The following is a 25,620-nucleotide window of genomic DNA, read 5'->3' on the forward strand; positions in this document are numbered from 1 at the left end:
TCCACAGAAGAGCCTGGGTAAGAGAATGAGTAAAAGTTAGAGGGCCTGACGTTTCGATCCAAGCAGGATCTTCTTCAGAGGCTGAATGACAAGTAACAGTAACAGAAGGGATACATACAAAAGAGATAAATATAAGAGGATTGATAGACAAGGGATTTCTGATTCCAAATGGTAGGCTACAACACGTCGTAAGCCATTCAAGGTGATTCCATCTTTTATCGAGATTTCATCTCTGACGTGGAAATATGTTTGTGTGCTTGGAGGTAGGTTGTGTTTGTCCTCTGGCAAACCATTATTCTTGTCCAAGACCCGGGCATTATTTTGCCCTTAGCTGTTACAATTAATGTGAGTGCGCCCTCACATCCTCTATCGAAACATCTGTCGTTTAATAATAATTCCCCTGACAAGCAGCTTTGAGGACGGGCGTCCTCAGTTAGTTCTATAATTCGACGAGATATATATTTAGAACGAGTGCATTGCAGCAATCATCTGCTGATCTTCTGTTTACTGTTGTGCTCTGATTTACTTAAACAAAGACAAATAATGACGCTATTTACTTATTAAATTAAATGATCCATGCTCGTCACAAATAAAGATAATTGTCATGAACAAAAATCCCCAAACAAAGGAAGGTCTTATCTCATATTTGGGAGGTGTCAGGCCCATTAATGCTCCATCACACAGAAGGCCGAAGACTTGATACAAGTCAAAAGATAACATTGAAGAGCCACATGTGCTTCAATCGCTCTCTGTCTTTTACTAATTGCGCTGTTTCTTTTCTGAAACAGAGAATAATTTACCGATGCTTCAACTAAATTATTGACACTGTTTGGATGACAAAATGATCATAATATTGGTTTCAGTGTTGACAATGTGAACGTTCTACCTTGAAACTAAGTCTAGGGAAGCAATGGTAATAATAACAAGTATAACATATAACGGATTTACAAAATGACAGCTCACAGAAAACAACTTAAAGACGACATTATTCCCCAAAACAGAGTAATATTTTCCTAAGCTATTCTGATATGTTGTTCTCTACAACGATGTAATTGATAAGGAGATCTGTCCTATCATTTTGAAGATGATGGTTTTTTTTTATATATTTTTATTATTGTCATCCTTAATGTTTGGGTTTTGTAACCCCTTTAATGATGTGGTGATCCTTCCAAGTTTTTAAAGTGCTTTAGAGCACGCCTTGACTAATGAATCATCATCATCATCGTCATCGTCATCGTCATCGTCATCGTCGTCGTCGTCGTCGTCGTCGTCGTCATCATCATCATCATCATTGTTATTATTATCCTTTACGGATCATCCTATGATTTGTGGAATTGGGAGATATTGCATAATTTGCTGGGGTGGTAATGTTAGTAAATCAGAAAGGAATAGTATTGACAAAATTATCAAGAAAGCAGAAAAAGTAATTGGGAGGGGGGGGGGGGGGTTCAGTCTGTAGTTGACTCGGTCTACCAATGCCGCCCACACTCAAAGTTAGGCATGGTTTGGACTTTGGAGTGACTGTAGTCATCCGGCTATTATATTATTCACTTCGAAACAGTCTTATACATAGGGGTATTGGTAGACTGAGACACCCAAAGCTAAATACTAATCTTTATCGGAATTCTTTCATCCCTCATGCAATTAAACTTCACAACAGCTACTAAAGTCGCTCATATTGTGTATGGTTTACTGTTTTGTTTTCGTTTTTAATCCGATCTTACCTTCTTATTACTATTATCTGTATACGTGTTCTTAGATTTATATATTTTTTATATTTTCTATGACTTGTGCAAGTATATCAATTGCCTTTTATGGAGTAATAAAGTTTTACTTTACTTTACTTTAGATATACACGTATAACTTAAATTTATAATGAAACCGTCCTGTTCCAATAGCCCACTTGTCTAATTCTTCCCGAATTAATGTAAACCCGCGCCGACGGCTGAACTTTTCAACCCCGGAAAATGATGGCAGTATGTAAGTTCTCGTTACATGTTATAATTTTCACTGTGAAGTATGTGTACACTGTGTACTTCGGCTTTATGCACGCCTATATCTTGCCGAACATCCATAATGTCGTGTTGTATGTGTTGTTTTGCATTTGTATTTTCAAATTTCTATTTGTGCTTGTAGAACGAACGAACGGAGCGTACAAAAATGTTTTGAGTAAAGACACTCCCTAGATCGCCGGAAATGACCCTTTGCGGGCCTGGCTAATTTGCAAATAAACGAAGAATAAATAGGTGTCATCGTCATTTTGTCAGAAAATTACACCAACAAAATGTGACAAATGTCAATAGGTATTTGAGAGCGCAATAAAAAAGTCAATAATCGCGAATAAGTAAAAAGTGGTAAAAAGCTGAAAAGGGCGCCAGCAGTCCACTTGAGTCCGTCGGGGGGGGGGGCATCCGCCCCCTCTGACTGTATGGACGCTCCGCCACTGAGGGGACGGGGGATGGGGGTGAGGGGAGTTTCTGAATTTCACAAAATGTATCCATGCTGTGGGTATACCAATCATTTCTTCATCAATGAAGTACCGATGAGTTGAATACACAAGACAATGGGAAGACAAAGGCAGGCTGAACATTTTCACTAACAATGTACATATACTTCCTTAGGTTACTTAGATCTGCAATCAATGTATAGAACTGCGCGGTATTGAAACTCTATTGAAACACTAACCCGAATCATGGTCATCCGGTTCCAGTTCAATATATGTAACTCTCTAAAGATCTCAGAAGATTTACTTCTGCTGTATACACTATAGTTGTTACCTGCCAGCGTAATTGTTTTAAATATAAACATTCCTAATTTTTGGGTGAATTATTTTGACAGAATTCTGCACTGACCAATTTCAAAAGGGAATTTTGCATTGTCGCAGACTGACAGTGCATGACTTTAGCGAAGTTGGAAATACTTCATTTGTCTAATTTGATTAATTTCTATCAACATAAAATTTTCTCCAGGCAGTCAAAGATTGTGGTGTAGATTAATGTTTGCCGGTTGCCATCTGGACATTTAGCGTGACGTAGCAAGTGGAATGAGTCAACATAGCTTTATCTTCATATGTTTACAGTTCAACTGTATCTACACTGTCCCTTCCTGTTGTTGATTAGTTAACGGTACTATAAATAAATGTCATATTTATCAGTTTTCAGATGGTCCGGACGGAAAATGTTCCCATTGATAATTGCGCAACAACTTTGCACGCATATCAATAATTAGTGCTTCTAAATAAACATCTACAAAGAGGGTGAATAACTCAAAGGGAAGCTCTGGTAGCTGAAATTGATCAATTTCCTTCATAAATTCTTTTGACATTTCTGCATCATGTTAGATCAAACCCCGTCCTCATAGCATTTTGTATGGCGAAGATATTAATTTTCCAAATATGGTGATATTTTGTTAATGTATCTGGCAACATGAATGAAAGTCATCATAAATATTCAACTGAAAGATGTTTTTTACCACTTTTTCTTGTTTATATACATGTAGTGAACATTAAACATTAAATCCTTTGACAAAATAAATCAACCGAGATGACACTATAGCTAGCAATCGCTAGCAATAGTCAACATTCTGGAGTTAGGAAAAATGCGGTAAAATTGAGATGGCGTGTACACCTATATATGTTATATAACAGTGTGGATTGCTGCATGGTCTCTTTAAGGTACCTGTTATACGTTGTCTGCCAACGGAATCTTCCTTTCAAAATTGATGAAATCGATTCAAAAAGGCAAGCAACAGCTGACAAATTCACAGCACGTATTTATTTTTAATTTGAAAGAAAAAGGAAGTAATATTTCAAGAGATGCTCATAGTTTGATATAATTCAGATCATTATAATTACTTCTCTTTTTATTTTAATAATAGAAAGATGAAAAGAAGAGTCTAAGTGGATGCGATATCATATATGGACGAAATTTCGGGATTCGCACCTGGACCAACAGCCAGAGTATGCACAGAACGCACTACACATGAGTCTGTTCACGAAGATATTTCTCCCCCTGCCCTTCTCACTAGCAGGCGTTCCTGGGGGTATAGGCAAAAGGGTTGCTGCACTCGTATTCTGTGGATTTATATGGTTCGATTGATATTGGATTTTTTTAACCGTTTCGGATTGAAGATGTTCAAAAATTCTTATTGGAATATTCTTCACTTCACTTAACCAAGTGAAATGTATGCCAAGACGTAAACGTATATTGCAAATAGAAACATATATTAGAACTTAATTTTTAAAAGTATACATGTCAATATTGAAACCTCAAAGATTATCAATAAAGTTTTGGCTATAACCTACACAAATTTAGACTAGTGTCCATCCAGGCGCGTCGCCAAGGGGGGGGGGGGGGCGAAGGGGGCAGCCGCCCCCCACCTTGAGCATATTTACATTTTTTTTTTTAATGTTTTTATGATATCGCTAGTATTTTCAAAAGAGAAAATGCTAAGATGCAACTTACAAGGCCTGGGAAGTGCCATTTCCAGCGATCTGGGAGGCATTTTCGGCCAAAATTTTCTTGTACGCTTCGCGCCAATTATGGTGGCGCTACGCTTAGATAGTTTGCAATGCCGAATCTACAGTTTCGCCCCTCCCTTGGCAAATTCCTGGCTACGCGCCTGTGTCCATCAGAGAGATAAGGATTGTAACGCAATCGGGCCCCTGGGACAGTTATGCCACCGGGCACCATTGTGGCCTCTTCATATCCCATATTTTCCAAGTCTCCCCCCCCACCCATATAGTTCCCCAGCACCTAAAATTTACCTCAAGATTACAAGAGCAGTATACCCACCCTGACCCCCACTACGCCCCACCCCATAGCTGTCACCCCCAATAGCTGCCAATTTTGCAATGCTAATTATCATAAACATTATTTTGATATTAGAAACGTAACATACCAGTGGACGTGTGAGGCAATGGCTTCGAGTGGATCAGTATATCTAACTTTATAATAATAAATAATTGACATCTCTTAACTAATACATATGGACAAATACATACATACATACACACACACATATATATATATATATATAAATATAAATATATATATATATATATATATATATGTATATACTAAGAACAAAATAATAAATAACAACAACAATACATGAAAAAAACAATGCAAAAGTGTGAAATGTGGTAATAGTCAGTAAGATCTCAAATAACTTTTTCTTAATTTTCTTCTGAAAGATGAAACAGTGCTATAAAGTTGTTAGTATCCTGTGGCAATGAGTGACAATTTGTTAGGAGAAAACCGAGTCATGATCAAGCTTGTAATCACAGCATATTGTGTCCACTATCCCTTTTCAAGTCATTCACTGTAAAAATTATGTTTGTATATCAGAAAAGAGAATATCAGAACTTAAGTTTGAGACATTACATATATCAGTTATTGAAATAATAGAAAGAAATGAACCTTGTGGCACACCAAAAACGACCTTTTGAGAGTCAGAATAAGTACCATTAACTGTGTTATACGTGGAGTGACCTACTAGATAAGGTTTTTTAGGTCACTTACTTTTGCAATTTACGTCATCAGTTACTAATTAATATATACTTGTTCCATATATGTACGTTGTGATGAAAAACATAAATGAAAATGAAACTGCCAAGCATTGTCTACATGGTTGGTTGTGTTGACGTGCGCATGCGTACCTGAACCTATACCAGCAAATTAAACAATCCTGGTTTATCAGTGATAATCTCAGTTTATCGGTCGGTAACACCTGCTAGTTTAGTTTGTCAACCTGAATTGCCCTACTTGAAATGCGAGTGAGGGGGGGATTATGGAGGTGGGGGTTTGATGTCTGCATATGCAGAGTCATTTCAAGCGATAGAATCATAGAAAACATATGCACGCGACTAAGGGTTTTGCCACCGCTATTCTATCACAAAGATGTATGCAAATTTGGATCCAGGGGATGGAGTGTAGGTCAACCCCTTCTCATCCTCACAAAACAATAAAATAAAAGTCGTTTTAGCCAAATGGCGACTCAGATTTCTCGTTTAATATTTTCATTTATTTTACGTGGTAGTTCACTTCAACGATCTCATGGCGACACCCCCTCCTTTAAAAACCCAAAATCCATCCTTGTACTATACTGGAACATGATATAACTTGTAACAAGTCATACAGTAACAGCATACATGACAAGAATGCATTATGATGAGAAACTTGTGCCTGTCCTTATAATGCTAGAGTACACCTCGGTACATTTACAACACTACACATGTCAACTACACATCCCAGTCGTATTCAAAGTGGGGCCGGCGGGAGGGGGGGGGGTGGTGACCCTTTTCCAGGGTCTCCCAACAGTTTTGGTCTTGACAAAATATTCAGACGAAAAATAAAATTGTCGATATCTGTTGAAGAAATATAGCGGAGAAATCTTGAACACTTTATTTATTTAAAAAGTTACTAAATGTTGCACCATTTTGCGACCAAGCACCGTTAATTTTTATTTAAATTCTCAAAGGGGAAAGGGATACCGTTTCTCGGTAGTCCATTTCCCAGGCCACAACTTTCCGCCAAGAACTTCAAAAGCAACAAAATTTTGAATACCTGTCAACTGCATCGTGTAATGAGGATGTAACACTTACACGGGAACCGTTTGTTGAATTGTAGTCTGTAATGAATTACTGTTCGCCTCTCGCTTCAATCCATGATTAAAATGGCGCTTTACAATGCGCACCGTGAGGCACCAATTTTGAAAGGAGAAAACTGTCACTGGAAAGAATTAACCATAAACACCGGTTTGTATGATATAAGAATATACATACCTAATACATCGTGAAATTTAATTGAAGGAGGAAAATCAAATGTGGGAATTAAGAGCTACTTCTAGCAAAGATATTGCAGAGGCTAGCCTACTGTAGGAACGTTACTCTGACAGTGTATGTACACTACAGTAACTTAGGCCAATGTTATATTGTGACTGCATTCACTTTGAGTACAGTAGAATGGTTCTGCGAAGCCAAACTGAACCATTACCAACAAACTGTGGCAGACATCAACTATACCAAGACTAGAAGCAGGACTTAACACCTAGGTCAAGGCCTTATACCTAGACGTAGTGAAAGTTCATGTCCACAGGTCCTGAGACTGCTTGATCAACCTATTGCCTAGCATCCAGATGTACTGATGCTCAGTCGACTCATTAAGTTATCAGAATTTTTTCACATTATTGTCATATCTAGCTAACTGTACTACGTGTCATACCTTAAGTTGCCAGAACTTGGATTCAAATTATTGTCAGATCTGTGCGTACTGTGATCTAGAAGTTAGAACTTGTTACAGTGTAATTAGTTTTAAGAAAGAATGCCTACTTATCATTGCATCCAGATAGCATGATAATTTGCAAACTTATGTCGTTGTATCTGCCTCAAATAAAGCCCTTTCTATGCATTTCTTTTCCCATTTCTCGTTTCTCATTTATTATGCAAAAAGCACAACCTACTGTTTAACATAAGTGTTTGTCTCACTGTAGGTAATTTCAATGAACAGGCCAGGAAAAAAGAGGTAACACGGGAACCTGGTTCCCGGGAAATTTTAGTCACTCGCGGGAAATTTTGGAGCAGAGATAAAAAAAAAATGAAAAAAAACAAGACAGCAAAAACAGAGAACTATAAAAAAAAAAAAAAAATCGCCCTCGTTATATCAGGTGTCTGTGTAAAATTAATAGTGACATGCGTTTGCTTTAGCAGCGCGATAAGTTCTCACAATCTCGCATCAAATTTGAAGCAGTTCGGGAGGGTCGAGCACAATTACCGGGAACTTCCCGCAAAGTCACTGGCAAATTACGGCTTCCACGAAGCAATTTCAGTACCAGCGACAATAACCTAACATCCACACAAATCTCCGACCACATGGTAGCCTTACTTCACACTAAGTCAACGTGGAAATCTAACCTAGCGATCTGTTTATTCGCTCTAGTTGTGTCGTAAATAAAAAATATTTTAATATATAATAATATACATGGAAACTGCAATCTTCGACCACATGTTAGCCTAACAACCACACTAAGTCAATGGGAAATGTAGCCCAACGATCGTTTCGCCAAAAAAAAAACAATACTTTGCGTAGCTTTTTTACATACTTTCCAGGCTGCTATCGTCGCGCATGGTACCCGAACACCACACGTAGTCAACGGGAAAATCTAGCCTTAGCATCTCTTTATTCGCTGAAATTGTGACGCAGTTAGCTAAAACTAAAATATCCATGAAATACTGCAACAAGCATGTTAGCCTAACAACCACACTAAGTCAATGGGAAATGTAGCCCAACGATCGTTTCGCCAAAAAAAAAACAATACTTTGCGTAGCTTTTTTACATACTTTCCAGGCTGCTATCGTCGCGCATGGTACCCGAACACCACACGTAGTCAACGGGAAAATCTAGCCTTAGCATCTCTTTATTCGCTGAAATTGTGACGCAGTTAGCTAAAACTAAAATATCCATGAAATACTGCAACAAGCATGTTAGCCTAACAACCACACTAAGTCAATGGGAAATGTAGCCTAACCATTGGTTTGCCAAAAAAAAAAAAATACGTAGCTTAGTTTACAACTTTCAATTTGCTGGAAATCGGCATTTGTTTGGAAGGTGTGTGCTATGTCTTAAATAGGGAAAATTGTATTTTATATTGGAGTAGTTTCTAGTTGTTATTATTTCTTTACATCAATCTGGTAACATTCTAGAGTAATTTTAAACAAGTTACGATGGTACAATTTGCTTTTCAGTTGATTGGCCTGAGCATACATTTTCTAATCGAACTCGAACGGAGTTAAATAGGTAACGAATAGGTATGTTTAACTTCAAGTTTGTAACATTTCTATTTGTTCATAAACGGTATAATACTGAAAATAAGTACAAAATAAAGTCGGAATGTAGCCAATATGTAAATAAAATTTACACTTTGGTAAAGACTGAAGATGGATGGTTTGTCTGAGGTGCTTTTTGAGATGGATATTTTGAGTAACTATTCTTAGCCCATTTCAAGCCATTAATAGGTGACATACACGTCGAGGTAGTTAGGCCATTCGCTGAGCACAGTGCTGACTAGGTAGGATGTCATATTTTCGTATTTTGGAAATTTGTAAAAAAAAAAAAAAATCCCGAGAAACTCCAGAGGTTGTTTGATACAAACAAAAGGATAACTAAGAGCCTTTGTATTACAACGAAAGCAAAAGGAAACAGGAAAATCACAACAATAATTTTTTCTATCACATATTTTATTGCTGATTTCGTATAAACGGGATATTTTCTCTTTTTGAAATAATCGGAATCGGTACGATTATGAAAAAATAATCGATATTTTCTGTTATGCATAATCGTTTGATCCCTAGAACGGATTACTAGTTTAATCCATGTGCGAACGTGATAATCTAATATCGTACGTCGAGTATGAATGAAGGATGGTGTCGGTTGCTTTTTTCCAAGGTTTGTGCTTTTCTTTTGGAAGTGTATGATAAAAAACAAAGGCCCTAATATAGCGTGTTATTTTTTATATTTTTTTTATAACCGTGCGTGTAAGAGTATGTACATACTGTAGCCTAGGCTATGCATATTGAATGTATGGCATTGACAGTCTCGGAACTAAGTGCTTTGAACCATAGATGAAAGTTGAGGAAAATACCGGTTGTAGTTACGATACCGGGATTTCATGTTGCAACAAAACGACTCATGTGCTACCGTAACATGGTTTAACACATTTGTAGTACACTGGCAATCACTGTAAAAATGGTCCACCAAATCGCGTCAATTGGGTCTTAAATTTTCAAAAGCTTCAGACACCCCCTACACTGCGTTCCGCGGCGGGAAATCCGACTTCGTCGGATTTATGTTCCCGGGAAAAAAACATTTTTTCTGACCGTGTCAATGAATGTCCTTTAAATTTGGTTTCACGTCATTCTTTATTACTACTGTAATTTGCAATGAGTGAGCAAGTATTGTATGCTTGCTTGTTACCTTCAGGTGCATCACAACCCGTTCTTCAAGATGTCAATTACCCAGAATGCAGTGGTGGTTTCACGTATCGACAGAACATCACCTCACGAGGTTCTGACTGCAAAACTTTTAGATCTGTTCTTTGGTAAGTGAAATTACTGAATATGAAAAGCTCCAAAGAATTTGTGCATATAATCATAACCAATGATTAGTGTTTACAAATCGTAGGCAGAGGATTGAACCACAGTCATTACAGGAGTCAAGTCATATTCCCGCTTCCTCCGAGTATTGTTAAAAGAATAGTCCAGGTCAAAATTTCTTGTTGATATGTTAAAGAGGAACCTAATCTAAGCAGTTCGATGAAATTAGCATATTCCTTTTTACAGTTTTTGAGATATTGACAGTTGAAGTTGCCGCCTTTCATACCAAAAGTAAACTTGGAGCAAACAAGTGTGACGTTATTGTTGCTAAAGTATTCAATGAGAGGAAATATTCAAAGCCTACGAAAATGCAACACAAAAGTTAAACACTAAATTATTCCCTGATAAAGTACAGTAAGACCTGGTTGTTCGAGGGACAATGACAAAAATCCTTACAAACTTGCCCTGTGGTAGTACAATTAATTCTTATATCGGAAGTTTTTCACCTTTTTCTGCTACTTGCTCACAAATTATCACTGACCATGTCGGAGAAACCCAAAAAACGCTAAAACCAAACATAGAGTATCAGAGGACTGGAAAACTCTCTTGAAAGATTCTCTCAGATCACAGATAGTGACAGAACTCCCAGAGTAGTTCGGCGGATATTTTCAAAAGATTCTACGATTTTCTTTCCAGGCGAACATCGCAGTCCACCTTGGAGCTTCTTGAAGTCTCCACGTCTCAAAACTTAATTGGCAATGCCCTACGGTTAACCTTTCAAGACACACCCATAGTGCCAAGAGTGTGCATCCAGGAAACATTCTCGGAGGTGGTCGTCCTGGTAACGACCATCAATGGTGTCTACAGGCTACTGTTCCCTCACCCTAGTAAAATGCACAGAAAGGTGAGACGATATTTTATATGACGGATTTCTAGACAGTATGACATAGTTAAGAGAAAAGACAGTTTACATTTTGAAAGGTACAAAAAGTTTTAATGTACATGTATTCATACATGTATTTATAGTTTATTGCAACACAATGCATCGCTACGAAAATCATAGAGATAGTGTATTTATTGTTTGCTGGCTTCAAGCTTCTACAGGCATTTGTCTCTTAAGAATTCCAGCCGTGCTAAAACTCATACTCCTCAAGAAATCTTTGGGGGTACTGTCGGTGCACCAAAAATTGCACTCCTCAAGATAATTAAGATTGCTGATTTCAAAGTGTGGCGTTTGCATCTCCGTTAATATTTAAACAATATGACATTCTAAGTCTGCCATTTGCAGTGTCACTACTATGTTACTTTACAACATTCAGTGTCACATGGTCTTCAGTGTGCACGGATGGTATAGCCCTGTCACTTTTCATGTATTAAGATATCTTTTATGCTGCTAAGATCTACATAGTGTAACATAATCTATAAGATATATGACAGTGTATGTTGGAACTGTTGCTTTATTAAAAGTGAGAATTTGGCAATACATTCTATGTTATTGCATGGCACTACTCTAGCTTTGTCTGTAATGATGCAACTTGATATATCAACACAGACTCTCCCTGCTTCTTTGTATTTGATATGACTTATATGTATTTGATACTGCTACTTTGTATATATATACCACCTCTTTGTATTTGATACTGCTTCTTTGTATTTGATATAGCTTCTTTGTATTTGATACAGCTACTTTGTATTTATATACCCCTTTGTATTTATATACCCCTTCTTTGTATTTGATCTCGCTGGAACTATTTTCTTGTTCAGGATACCCAACATTCGTCCGCTTCTGTTCCGTCAATCTTTGCCAATACCTCAGTCACTCAGTTCAGAGATCCTTCCAATTTCCACGAATTTAACCATGGAGGATCAGTGACCTTTGACCTCCAGTGTACTTCTGCATGGCTTACTCCTGAAGCAAAAGCATGGTTTGCCCTGGGGACAAAAGGTGGCAGTCTACTCTTGATTTGTCTGACACCTATAGGTTTGAAAGGTTTGTATCAACCCCATTTTCTTTTTTTTTAAAGCTAAATTCAGATGGAAAATGATGACTGTTATGAAGTCATAATTTTCCAGCCAGTTTTATGTTGACAGTCTTCTCTTCCTAAGGAATAATACCTTTAGCAAAGAATGCCCGACTTAATAAAGTCGACATCCACACTGGCTGATCAGTTAGGTTTGAAAGTAAATATCAAAACGCACATGCAGGAGTACATGCTTTGACCTGCTGTTAAGTTAATGCTGTACTCCCCTCTATATATGTACATGTTCTATAGTCAAGCAAGATTGTCTATGTATATACGATACTTAACCTAGGTTTTCTTGTCCTTTGTCACTCAACAAGGTGTCTCCTTCCAAGAGGAAGTCAGGGAAGCCTCCATTATGCAGAGAATTTGGTCTGGCATCGTACCGGGCGCTATGAGGTAAGACAACGCTTCTCTTATCTTCTTGTATGATGTAAATCATTCATTTGTATGGCCTTTGTCAGTTAAAGGTAGTTCTGTTTCAAATGTATGGTGTAGTTGGTACTTATACATATTTCAAAGAAAGAGAAATGGTCTCCTGACAAATTAAGGGACAAAAAATTTTCAGTTAAAATTACAAAAAAGATTACATTTTGATTCAGATCTGTAAATTAGTTTAAAACATCACGTAATTGTAAAAATCAGCGTAAATCGGTAATTAATTTCAAACCAAGCCTGGACAGCCCTTAAATCCTCCAGCATGTCAATACATGTTTTCATTCCTTGTAGCAGTCTTCACCAAGTGTGCTGGTTTCTTTTTCAATGTCTTTATGTTCTTTTGTTCAAGACGTGGTCAAGAAGCCTCGGACACTGCAGATTCGGTGGTGGTTCGTCCATTCGGTCAGGTGACTGCTGCTTTCACAGTCTGTAGGGATCATCGACTTCGAGCGTGGTCATGTTCGGTCAGTATAAACTATTCTTGTGACTGTTGATTCTGAAATTTAAAGGCTTACATTGCTTCATCTTTTATTATAGTTTTTTGGGCCGATCCAAGGAATAATTTATCTAGCCATACGAACGACTTCAGTGCAAATGTAATATCACACTACTTTCATTGTCCTTGTTTTTTGTCATTCTTAGAATCAGGAATGCATCGTATCGTTCAACCTATTAGAGCTGCTTTCGACTGGCTCAGAGATGTCTGATGAGCCCCCTCTTCTCCATCATATGATCCGAGCAGCCGAAGGCGCCCCTCTAAAAAGCCCCATCCTCGGCGTTTTCCTGAGCTTGTCCAAATCAAACGTGGTGAGTTAACATTCCGATGACCAGACTCTGAATTGGCTAGATGTGATTAGTAAGTCCAGGCCAAGCTATTTACAATTGTAGCAACTTCCTAAAAACTGCAAGTGCCTAAAGCATCTATAGTACTGGCAATCATCAAAGTATGATGGTGATGGTGGTGGTGATGGTGGTGATGATGGTGGTGATGGTGGTGATGGTGGTGATGATGGTGGTGATGGTGGTGATGGTGGTGGTGATGGTGGTGGTAATGGTGATGGTGGTGGTTATGATGGTGGTGTTGGTGGTGATGGCGACGGGGATGATGAATGTCCATGTAGTTTTATTCAACCAACCCTATTTCAAAGTAGAATATCCGCAATACTCTTAAATTGCAGCTTATATCAATTACTATCCAGGATTATGCAAGGAGCCCAAGAATAATTTCTGTAACTAAGCAGCAATAAAAGGCTTCTGTTTGAAGAGGATTAATGACTATGGTTGTTGTATCTGCAGTTTCATTATCTTTATTTTTTTCTTTAAATCCAACAGTTTTTAATCTTGCAACCATTCCTGCAGTCCGGGCAATATCAAATTCAACATTTGGCGACCATTTACGGCGTGAAAGGTCGAACTCTTGTAGATTTTACATTAAGCAACTCCGACCTCATTGTTGTTTGGAGTTTGCCGATGGGTGACACCCTTACTCAAAGATACCCCTATGATGGGTAAGTTTTAATCTGTGCACAAAATGTACACTTCTTTGAACTCAGTTTTATACAGCTTTATAGTAACACTATCACATATAAATACAATGCTGAGTTCATCATTCTAGTCTCCATTGATCACAATATACAGCTTTATAGTACAGTAATACTATCACATATAAACATAATGCTGATTTAATCGTTCTAGTCTCCTGCACACTCAATATACAGCTTCATAGTAGTACTATGATATATAAACACATTACTAAGTTGATCATTCTAGTCTCCATCAAACTCAATAGACAGCGTTATAGTAGTACTATCACATATAAACACAATACTGAGTTCATCATTCTAGTCTCCATCAAACTGAGCCTGCAATATAATCATTGTTTCTCTAATCCTTCTACAGGAAGGGCAGCAAAGGTAGATGGACCATTGTTGCAGGTGAAACTCCTCCCCCCAGTGAAGTACAGATACCTCAAATGATGGAACCAAGGGTAAGTCATGTGGTTAAACCACAATCCTGAAAGATGCATTGGTTCTTTCCATTGTCTTTAAAGTCTGGGACTGTCGTACAAATTAAATCATTTGTCTACATTCCTGGGAAAGTTATGTTACCTCAGACAACACTCATATTATCCCCAGTTATTGGAAGCTGAAATAATCATGTAATAAAATGAGACATAACTTCCAATCATGGTAAAGTCATGGATAATGGACATGGATGGCATCAGAGAACTTCTAAATAATCCCAGGTCATAGACTGCTGCTTTACATTGCTGATGTCAAAGAGAAGATACTTTCACTCTCGGAAGAGGCAGGTGTTCTCCGCTCAAATGTGTTCGTCAAAATGAAACAAAACTGTTAGCAAACTGCTTATCCACTAAAGAGCCTGTGTGAGAGAATATGTAAATATAATATAAATGTGTTAAGGTAAAGTAAGTAAAAGTAAGCCTTCCAATCATAAGGTCTCCAGTTTGAGTCACTCCAAGATTAATGTATGTCACCCAGTAACAGAGTTGTTGACAATTGACAATTCATAATCATGGACGTTAAATATGAATCTAAGAGACTGACTTTGGTCAGCTTGCGGCTTTGATAAGCCAATGAGGCTTCTTCGCGAGTTCCTGCTTGCAGGAGGATCTAAAATACATACATATAAGTTGGTCTGATGTTTTGACACTAGCAGGATCTTATTCAAAGGCTAAATGACAAGTAATTTGTCATTAGCCTTTGAATAAGATCCTGCTAGGATAGAAACTCCAGGCCAACTTACTTTTACACTTTACTTTTACTACTAATTCATAAAGCTTGATGATGGTAGTCTGGTAGAGGAAGCAAAATGCTACGGATTAATCAGTTTTATTTCTTGTAGGACATTTACAGATATTATTATTATTATTATGATGCTTTATACAACTGGAACATGCTGTAGAAATGTTAGCACCTTAAAAAAATGTTAGCTCTACTAATGCTATAGATCTGAGGTATGTCTACATGTTCACATGCTACAGCTGCCAGTAACTAAGAGGGAGGGGGGGGGGGATTTATTGTTGAACTCTCGGAAAAATAACAATTCTTTTATTACTCTGACAACATTTTTTGAATACTTTGTCTTTTTTCTGCAGGAGGCTTATATGGATGTCATCTTCAGACCGGGAAATTTTTCAAGAAGTTGTATTTCTAAGGCTTTAAATGTAAGTAAAATCTCTAACCCTTCCAAGTCACAGGACAATCATCTGGTTACGAATACTAAAAGTAACTACTCAAAATAATGAATTGAAGGAACGTAGTGTGGTGCTGAAGTATTAGAATGGAATCGGGGGATATCTTTAATACTACAAATCAACACAGTATGTTATTGGTCTCTCCCAGTAACATCATGGCATATCTTTAATACTGCAACTGAACCACAGTATGCTGTTTTCTCTGCCACTAGTATCAGGGCATGTCTTTAATACTTCACATAAACAGAGTATGTTATTGGTCTCTCCCAGTAACAGTAGGGCATATCTAAGTTAATACTGCAACTGAATCACAGTATGTTAATGATCTCTTGCCCAAGCATCATGAGATATTTTCAAGACTGCAACAATTTCTGTTACTCTCTTGAAAGGGCCTAGGTTTTAATGTAGTTCATAGACAGAATAAATGATTCCCTGATCCTATAATTATAGATCGCACGATTGGCACGTTTTTTTGAGTCAGTACGGTCTTTTCTTCTCAGACTTACAGTCGTGCGGTTGGACTGCCGCTGTCGGTCGCTAGTAACTGGTACAACGATGTCAACTCTCTCAGAGCAGAGGTGTCTGCAGTTATTGAAAATGAAATCCAACAGAAGATAGGGGGCGGTATTGTCAGCCAGGAAGATTACAGACAACTCTTAGAACAGAGCTTGGCGCGATTCTACTCCTGTTGTCTGGAATACCAGAGAGTAAGCAAACCCTCTAATGAATGCATTTTCAGGGATATCTTTTGGATGATGATCCACATCCATTTAGGTGGATTTAGCATTTTAAAGTTGAGGGGGGGAGGTTGGTGGTGGGGGAGGGGTGTAAATCTTTGCAGAAATTACTACTGAAGCAGCAATGCATAATAGACGTCAGTAAAAAGTTAGCAATACATACCTAGATAGTATGCAAGAACAAAATATATCGTTCATTCCTAATTTTTGATGCTGACAAAACTTCAGAAGAGGGCTAGGAATTGTGAGTTGGCTGTTTGTGAAAGGCAATGAAATACAATGAGATTTATGAATGAGTGTATGTCATGTTGTGGAATGTTTTATTTTCTTTTCAAATTGGTTTAATAAAGTTCACTGATCAAGAGATTAAGACATGACAATGATGACATCTTACAGTGAGCTGGCCGTAATATAAAAACTGTATCTAGGGAGTAAATGATGTAAATGTGGATTGTAAATTACATGTGTTGCAGTAAAGGGCTAGGTATTAACACACAGATTTTTCTACCTGTTGTGTTCATTTTTCAACTTTTGTCTTTGTTTTGCCACAGGTCGCAGATAAACCTGGCGGTCTTGTGTTAGATGTAGCGACAGGATTGACTTACATTGTGAAAAAGGTACGTGTCAGTTATTATATTAAACTAAAGATAAATAATTGCTGCAAGATGAAACAGGGCGATGGAGTTCTCTGTATGACATTAACATACTTAGAGTTACATCGTAGATCGCAGATAAGTCTGTATCTTAGGTAAAATTAAAATTCGTACATAGTTTAGAAGAGAAAGACAGCCTTCGGCTTTGAAAAGAGAAATTTAAGTTACCAAGTTTACAAATTCCATTTGCAGCACCCCCACACACCATTTTTTGTATGTTACTGTGACTCTTTTGTGAAGAAAAAACCTTACAGCAAATTTGGAACGGATGGCCATACATCCATACATGACAGTAACATCACTTTTACCCTGAATAACTTCTGTGATGTTCAGTACATTTCCTGTTTTGAGTAGAGTATCATGTCTAGAGTGTTTGTAAAGCTTGATTTGTTGTAATATATTGGAAAGTACCATGTTATCGTCATGGCAACGCAGAGTTGAAACTGTTATTTAGTAATGGTCCTACAGTCTTGCACAAGGCAAGGCCATCTCAAACAACTTTACTAAAGTTAACCCCTGGTCACACCCACACACCTAGGTGTGCACAGCTCAAATGGTCGCCTCCATGGCGCTACAGTGCGCCACATGTACATGTTCCCCGGAGGACTTCCCATAGGTTGGGGACAACAAAACCTGCACACAAGTATATTTACAAGCAACCTCACAAGTCCCAATTCATATAACTAGACGAAGAAAGGCACAGTGGAGATAAAGTGCCTTTCTCAGGGATACAACATAATAATCTGGCCAGAACTCGAACAGGCTGCAGTCCTTAAATCTCAACCACATTGTCTTTCCATTCGACCACCACAATCCACAAAAACAAAAGGTGTTTCTCTTAAACAAATCTTCCTCCGAGTGTATCCTTCTAAATTCTTGAGATTTAATTATTTTCGTTGACAGCCTGTCAGGTAGTATTTCTTTCTCTCTCTCTACATTTTTACCGTCTGTGTAGGATGCAGTCTCTGTCCTGGTACCGTCCGATCATGTCGTAAACCTGTCAGAGGGCAGCAGACCGGAGGACCTCTGCGAAAATGGCTGGATCCAAGAGGATGGTAAGAATCTCTAAGAACTCAATTTCGTTTTTGTCGATGATTCCTTTTCCTTCTTGAAAAGACAAATATAACTTGTCAGCATCGTGATATCAATATTAATAAATCAAATATTTTTCGCCAGTGGTAGATTGGTATGTAGTTAAGAAATAGGTGTTCGACTACCACAGTTGTGTGGAATGATAAGATGAAAATAAAAAATAAAAATATAGAAATGAAAAAAAAAGCAGTTAGCAACTAGCGTTGTGTAGTAGTGCAAATTTCACACAACCGGTAGTGTTGCAACTTGAATCCCGGTATCGTAACTTCAACCGGGAATTTCTGTCTAACTGTGTTATAGTTCTACCCCTTGAGACATCAAATAATGAACACAGAAGGTGTCTTTACAAACAGATATTCTTAAAGGTTCAAGAAAGCAATTTCTCAAATCTGTAAAATACTGGTTTAGTAGAGGTCAGTTATACATTGATAATCCCGGAACTTTCACAGATCAGAAAGTCACAACCAAAACAAAGGTTAAAGTTAAAAAGCTAAGTGTTTCAAATAACAGCTACATCTCACCGTCTATGGATTTTTTTTTTTCTGTGACAGATACTGTATTGGTGCACGATGTTTGGCAGTTGTACAACTGTGTTCGGTCGCTACGGAAACTATGCCATGGCAACCACTATGAGGATCTTGTTGCTAGTGAAGATTTGGCACAAGTTACTGCTAAAAGTATAGCAGAAGACATCATCTGCAGGTAAAAGGATGATTTATTTTTATTATTTATTCTTTAAATGATAAATTAATAGTCATCTGCAGGTAAAATGGTGATTTAATTGAGAACAATGGAAAGATATGCAGGTAAATGTGACATGAATGTGACTTAATGATAACAATGGAAAGATATGCAGGTCTGTGATGGGAATGTGACTTAGTTGAGAACAATTAAAAAATGTGCAGGTTAATGTGTGAAGGCAGCCAAATCCAGGCCACAGAAGATCTTAATCCCACCCTCCTGCCTCCCTCCCCCCAAAAAAAACATTGAAAAGAATAACAAAATGTCCCACAATGTTGCACTAGTTGGGTGAGCAGTCTGTTTAGTGCTTAGACTTGCTCACCGTACCTATATATCCTACACATTACTAAAATCTAAGTAACCATGATAGTTTGACTCTGCCTGGCACTTTGCTCCATCCCAATAATTTTCTTTCTGGCCCTCGTGGAAAGTCAATTAAGAAGCCCTGATTTAAACCGCATGTCTTCGAACAGCTGTGAGCTTTTGTTATTGCTGGTAGACCCTGATATTAACCGAATGCCTTCAAACAGCTGTGAACTTTTGTAATTGCTGGTAGACCCTGATTCAAACCGAATGTCTTCAAACAGCTGTGAGCTTTGGTTATTGCTGTTAGACCCTGATTTAAACCGAATGCCTTCAAACAGCTGTGAGCTTTGGTTATTGCTGTTAGACCCTGATTTAAACCAAATGCATTCAAACAGCTGTGAGCTTTGGTTATTGCTGTTAGACCCTGATTTAAACCGAATGTCTTCAAAACAGCTGTGAGCTTTTGTTATTGCTGTTAGACCCTGATATGAACCAAATGCCTTCACACAGCTGTGCGCTTTTGTTATTACCTACAAACAGCTGTGTGTTTTGTTATTGCCTTCAAACAGCTGTGTGTTTTGTTATTGCCTGCACACAGCTGTAAGTTTATGTTATTACCTTCAAACAGCTGTGTGTTTTGTTATTGCCTGTACACAACTGTGTGTTTTGTTACTGCCTTCACACAGCTGTGTGTTTTGTTACTGCCTTCACACAGCTGTGTGTTTTGTTATTCCCTTCAAACAGCTGTGTGTTTGTTATTGCCTGTACACAGCTGTGTGATTTGTTACTGCCTTCACACAGCTGTGTGTTTTGTTACTGCCTTCACACAACTGTGTGTTTTGTTACTGCCTTCACACAGCTGTGTGTTTTGTTATTGCCTTCACACAGCTGTGTGTTTTGTTACTGCCTGTACACAGCTGTGTGTTTTGTTACTGCCTGTACACAGCTGTGTGTTTTGTTACTGCCTGCACACAGCTGTGTGTTTTGTTATTGCCTTAAGACAGCTGTGTGTTTTGTTATTGCCTTCAAACAGCTGTGTGTTTTGTTATTGCCTTCAAACAACTGTGTGTTTTGTTATTGCCTTCAAACAACTGTGTGTTTTGTTATTGCCTTCAAACAGCCGTGTGTTTTGTTATTGCCTTCACACATCTCTGTGTTTATGTTATTGCTGTTAGACCATTCTTTAACCTTTCCTCTATTACAGTCCTGATGTGAGTGAGCTAGTTCTGTTGTTAGAAAATCTCCACAAACCGAGCAGAGCTCTGAAGACCGTTCTTGAAATGTTAGACTTGGCTGAAGGCAAACCAGATGGACTTTTACCAAGTGATGGTAAGAAACAAACCCTAAAGAAAAACTCAATAAAATTCATCGCCTGACAGCATTGTATATACATTCTTATAAAAAGAAACATTCACATTATCATATTGCACGTTAAAATCTGAAACCCTTTGGAATTTTCTTGTGGCTGCGTTCAAGACATTGTGTCCCACCCCCCTCCTATTATCATTGTTGCTTGATGCCATGGCCTAAATCTGATATTCAAATTTAATGTTTTTTCTTCTTATGTATCATAGATTTTATTTACTCCTCTGAGCCGGACATGAGACTGTTTGGTGACATCAGCACCAGGATGCTGGCAGCTGGTTTTTCCTCCTTGGTTGCTTCTCGCTTCCATTTCTTGGTGGACTTACTGCTCTTGGAGAGCATTATGGACAAACTGGCGATGAGGGTAAACGATTATTCAATCAATAATAAAGACACTTTCCTTGTTTATCCATCATGTCCAAGTTCTCAAGCAGACATCTTTGTGGAGACTGAGGGGTAGGGATGAACTTTATAATGATTTTGATGTCACCAATTCCTTGCAGGGGCCAGATGGATGACCAAAGACCTCAGTTCATTCTGAATTCATCAGCTCCTACTATCAATAGATTAGGTCAATATATTATAAATGTTGCACAAGGGAGCTTAGTATTAGTCAGCACAGGTCTGGTTTATAGGGAAAATATGTATTATTTCTTGTGACAACATAAGTTTTCATGTTGAAAGCCATGGTACATTTTAAGAAAATTCACCCAAGAAATAACCTGAGCACGAAAAAACCCCCAAATAACCAAATGATTGATCGCTCTCATGCCCCAGTCCCCCCTACATCGAGACTGTAACTTTGTTATCATTGTAAGAGAAGAGCAAGATATATGTACAGGTAAAATGCGATGGCCAAGAAATGTTATTACGTCACAAACATTGATACCTTCTAGGCTGTTTTTTTTTTTGGGGGGGGGGGCTTTACATTCAGAGACTTCTGAAAGTGAACCAGGATTTTGTTTTAATGTTACACGATTTTTTTTGTTCTAGCTGTCAGGTGAAACCAGGATTTTGTTTTAATGTTACACAATTTTTTTTGTTCTAGCTGTCAGGTGAAACCAGGATTTTGTTTTAATGTTTCACGATGTTGTTGTTCTAGCCGTCCAGGTGAAACCAGGATTTTGTTTAAATGTTTCATGATGCTTTTGTTCTAGCTGTCCAGGTGAAACCAGGAATTTGTTTTAAATATTTCATTATGTTTTGTTCTAGCTGTCAGGTGAAACCAGGATTTTGTTTTAATGTTTGATGATGTTTTTGTTCCAGCCGTCCAGTGACAAAAAATTACAGTCAGCATTGGAGGAGACTCTCATCCCAGAAACAGCGAAACTGATGCAAGCTTACCTGAGTCTGCATAGATTCAGTCAGTGGGAAGCTACTACAATACAGTCAGGATCAATGTAAGTGTCTAGTACCTGAATTCAGCCAATAGGTAGATAACAATACATTAGTATACTAAGCCTATGGAGCCTATGAGAAGCTACTACAATACAGTCAGGATCAATGTAAGTGTCTAGTACCTGAATTCAGCCAATAGTGAGATTGGGAGGGGGGGGGGGGAAGGGGTGTTGTATACAGAGCCCACGGAGGGAAAATTGTATATTTCCACCTTGTCATTGTCTTTAGTGGTGTGCAATCCCTCGAATACCAGATTTGTGTACTTTCTTCCATAAAGTGAATGGGGAGGGGGTTGGGCGAGGGGCTTTATGTAGAGCTTCAGAAGAAATCTAATAATTCCACCTTATTCTTTTCTTCCCTCCAATTTCCCCTCGTTTACTTTTTTCATCCAGAGAATGAGGTGGATTGGGAGAGGGGGTGGGGGTCTATGCAGAATGTAAGGAGGAAAAAATTTAATATTTCCACCTTATTTTAGTCTGCAGAGGTGTTTAGTCCCTCCAAATCCTGTTGTTTTACTTTCTTCAAACAGAGAATCGAGCATTCGTCAGATGGCAGCCCTTGAAATATCCGAATTTAACTATGAAGAGTCTGCAGTTGGAGCCAACCCTGGCGATGCTAACAATCTTACTGTAGTGGAGCTGTTTATTGCAGGGTCTGGAGGGGTATATATGAGGGCTATCCTGGGACAAGGAGAGGGTCAACTTAGAGAATGGAATTCTTTGTCATACCACGCTATCATCACCCTAGCCAAACTGATGTATCCTTTAGTTTGAAAGTCGATAATATGTTTAGCTGAGATTATTATTTTTTTTAGTTGCATTACTACGTTTTGGCTCAGAGATGGTATATTTTGATCCACTTAACCTTCAAGTGCTCCAGGACGTAGGTCATAGTAGGTGCTCTGTGATATGCTCACACAGACGGAGATGTGTTTCAAATGACTTGTTAAGGCTGTTATCATCCTCCTGTTGAAATATCCTTGAAACTTGATGTATATTTAATGTTTACTAATAGTTGCCAATTTTCTCTGTGCTTAAAATTTCATCAGTATGCAAAAATGTTTAGTAGAAAAATTATTTTCATCTGTTGATAGATGATTTAAATATTGGCTGAATTGCCCTGATGGCAAATATGAAAAAAATTGGAACTTTTACCAAAATTATGATGCTGTTGTTTTAAGTATATACGATGTACACAATTTCCATCGTTCAAAAAAAAAAAATGAAAAAAAAAAAAAAAAAAATGAAAAAAAAAATGTTTTCCTTAAACTGATGTTTTCTTTTTACTACTCTAAGGTGGCCTATAAGTGCCAGTTTTATTTTCCCTGAATTCCTGATGAACAAATGCCAGTACACAAATGTTGAGGTGAGTAAAGATCTTGTCCAGCCTTTATAGAGCATGACACATATTGGGGATGCATGGACAGTTGTAATGAATGGCGCATTATGTGTCATATGCCACTTGTATGGGATTTTGTAATATCAAGTTCATGAGAGAAATTTTACTGCAAGTATGGTTTATGCATTGTGATGTTAAATGGTTTTCTATTCAGTCAGCACCATATTTGTTGTTCCTACTGACTACATTTCTCAGCAAGTTTTATATTAAACCTGTCTTGCAAGTCCATATCCACCCATTTGCTTTTATAGTTTTTTATCCCCATGTATCACTTTCTCCTAGAAATATGTCAAGCTGTTAGACAGATGGTGTGAATGGAATGCGGCCTCGAGACGGTTCATGCTGGGTCACAGCTACCTGAATCTCGGAGCTCCGGAAAAAGCTGTCGCCTGCTTCACCCAGGCCGCTCACCGTGCAACGAAAGAGGATTTTCTGATGAGGAAGATATTACCCACGGATGAGCTGGAGGGGAAAAGAGAGGACACTGTTTATCATTTAAAGGTAACGAAAATTATAGAAGGCCAGAATCAACAGAAAACTGGCAGGAAAATGGGAAACCATATAAGACTGATGACAGAGTAAACTGTTATCTCTTGGACTAATCGAAAAGAATGTATATATCATGAAACATCAAAATAAATATATCAATTATGACTTTTCTGGTAACTTACAGAAGCCTTTAATTACCTTTGAGACATCTTCTTTTCCTCCTCTGTGTTTAGGTTATCCGTCTCTTGGAGCAGTTTTCTATTCCAGACCTGGTGATAGAATATTCACAATCAGCACTCAGCTTCGCAGTGCAAGGAGATAAAAATATCGTAAGTGAAAAAGAAATATTGGTTATTTAAGACTTCAATATTCTTCAAGTTGGTTTCTTTTGCAAAGTAATTGCTACTAGGTGCAGATTCGAGTCATTAAATTCTACTAGGTGCAGGTTCGAGTCCTTAATTTTTACTAGGTGCAGGTTCGAGTCCTAGCCAGATCATAACGTTGTGTCCTCGGGTAAGGCACTTTATCATTTCACCCAGGTGTATAAATGGAGACCTGTGAGATAAACTGTCAGTTGGGCGCTGTTTAGCTGCTGCCATGTGAAGGGATTGACTCTATGTTTGACAGGTTATTGTTGCCCAGGGTAATATTGTTAAGCGCCTTGAGCATATCCACCTTATCAGTGGATATGTCTGCGCTTTATAAATCCTCAGTATTATTATTAGATCGATCACTCTTGAAGTTGAATTATAAAGTAATGAACTTAGGTAAAATAAGTGTGATTCAGCATAAAAAAATCTGCATGATCTAGAAACAATGTAGTAGCATTGTTGTTAGTTTATAGTTTTTGTGTAACAGGTACACAAATAATACCTCCAGAGTGGCCCCCTTATTTGTTTAATGAACCCTTTTTATGGTAATATGAATGTAACCCACTGACAACTAGTCTGACAAATCTTGGTTTGTTTCCTCCTCCAGCCAACATTATGGACCAAAATATTCAAACATGAGTTGGAGTTGGGACATCAAGACAAAGCCTATGCAGCCATTACAGCTAACCCAGACCCTGAAATGTAAGTATCCTTACTCCTTCTGGAGAATGGACGAGGAGGGGATGGGAGGGGTGAGGGATAAAAATTGGGAGAAGGGGATATAGCCTGGACCCTTGGATATACGTAAAGTCACAACCACTCAGGGCCTTTTTTGGCCAAGGCAGCTAACCCAGACCCTGAAAGATAATTATCCTTTCTCCTGATGGAGAATATATGGGGGGGGGAGGGGGGGTAGGGGGTAGGTGAGAAGTGGGAGAATGTATGGAGTTTGACCCATGGATGATATACATATTGACAACCTTCTCAAGACCTTTGTGGCTAAGACAGCTAACCCAGAACCCTACAAGTTAAGTATCCTTGTTACATCTGTGAGGGCGGTGTTGAAGGGAGACAGTATACCTGTCCACACTCTTTCTCGTACTCTTGCCCTCTGATGCAGAAATGCTTGTTCCAACAAGAAAGAAGAAGATACAGTAGGAAGCTCACAGCCTTTGGGCAATATTGTAGTCCAAGGGCTTTTAATGCTCGATGGTCATGTCACTTATGATTGAAACAGACAACTGTTGCTATGGTCACAAAATGACTTTGTCTTACTTAAGCCTGATTTAACATTATGACCAGAA

General features: G+C 38.2%; 1 protein-coding gene across 1 annotated transcript in view; it reads left to right on the forward strand.

The window, feature by feature from the left end:
• Positions 1-6,602: 6,602 nt before the first annotated feature.
• Positions 6,603-25,620, forward strand: part of LOC139982577 (nuclear pore complex protein Nup160-like) — a 32,594-nt gene continuing 13,576 nt past the window's right edge. Inside the window, exons 1-22 of the mRNA XM_071995492.1 lie at positions 6,603-6,757; positions 9,978-10,095; positions 10,787-10,994; positions 11,855-12,080; positions 12,432-12,510; positions 12,899-13,013; positions 13,192-13,356; positions 13,882-14,057; positions 14,449-14,536; positions 15,668-15,736; positions 16,267-16,473; positions 17,055-17,120; positions 18,112-18,211; positions 18,800-18,950; positions 20,500-20,624; positions 20,870-21,024; positions 21,927-22,060; positions 22,588-22,815; positions 23,354-23,423; positions 23,739-23,957; positions 24,179-24,274; positions 24,924-25,018. Coding sequence (XP_071851593.1) covers positions 6,667-6,757; positions 9,978-10,095; positions 10,787-10,994; positions 11,855-12,080; positions 12,432-12,510; positions 12,899-13,013; positions 13,192-13,356; positions 13,882-14,057; positions 14,449-14,536; positions 15,668-15,736; positions 16,267-16,473; positions 17,055-17,120; positions 18,112-18,211; positions 18,800-18,950; positions 20,500-20,624; positions 20,870-21,024; positions 21,927-22,060; positions 22,588-22,815; positions 23,354-23,423; positions 23,739-23,957; positions 24,179-24,274; positions 24,924-25,018 — 2,981 coding nt within the window. The 5' untranslated portion in view covers positions 6,603-6,666. The remainder of the gene's footprint in view (positions 6,758-9,977; positions 10,096-10,786; positions 10,995-11,854; positions 12,081-12,431; positions 12,511-12,898; positions 13,014-13,191; positions 13,357-13,881; positions 14,058-14,448; positions 14,537-15,667; positions 15,737-16,266; positions 16,474-17,054; positions 17,121-18,111; positions 18,212-18,799; positions 18,951-20,499; positions 20,625-20,869; positions 21,025-21,926; positions 22,061-22,587; positions 22,816-23,353; positions 23,424-23,738; positions 23,958-24,178; positions 24,275-24,923; positions 25,019-25,620) is intronic.

The sequence above is a fragment of the Apostichopus japonicus genome, chromosome 16, assembly GCF_037975245.1.
Source record: "Apostichopus japonicus isolate 1M-3 chromosome 16, ASM3797524v1, whole genome shotgun sequence".
NCBI classification, from domain to species: Eukaryota; Metazoa; Echinodermata; class Holothuroidea; order Aspidochirotida; family Stichopodidae; genus Apostichopus; species Apostichopus japonicus.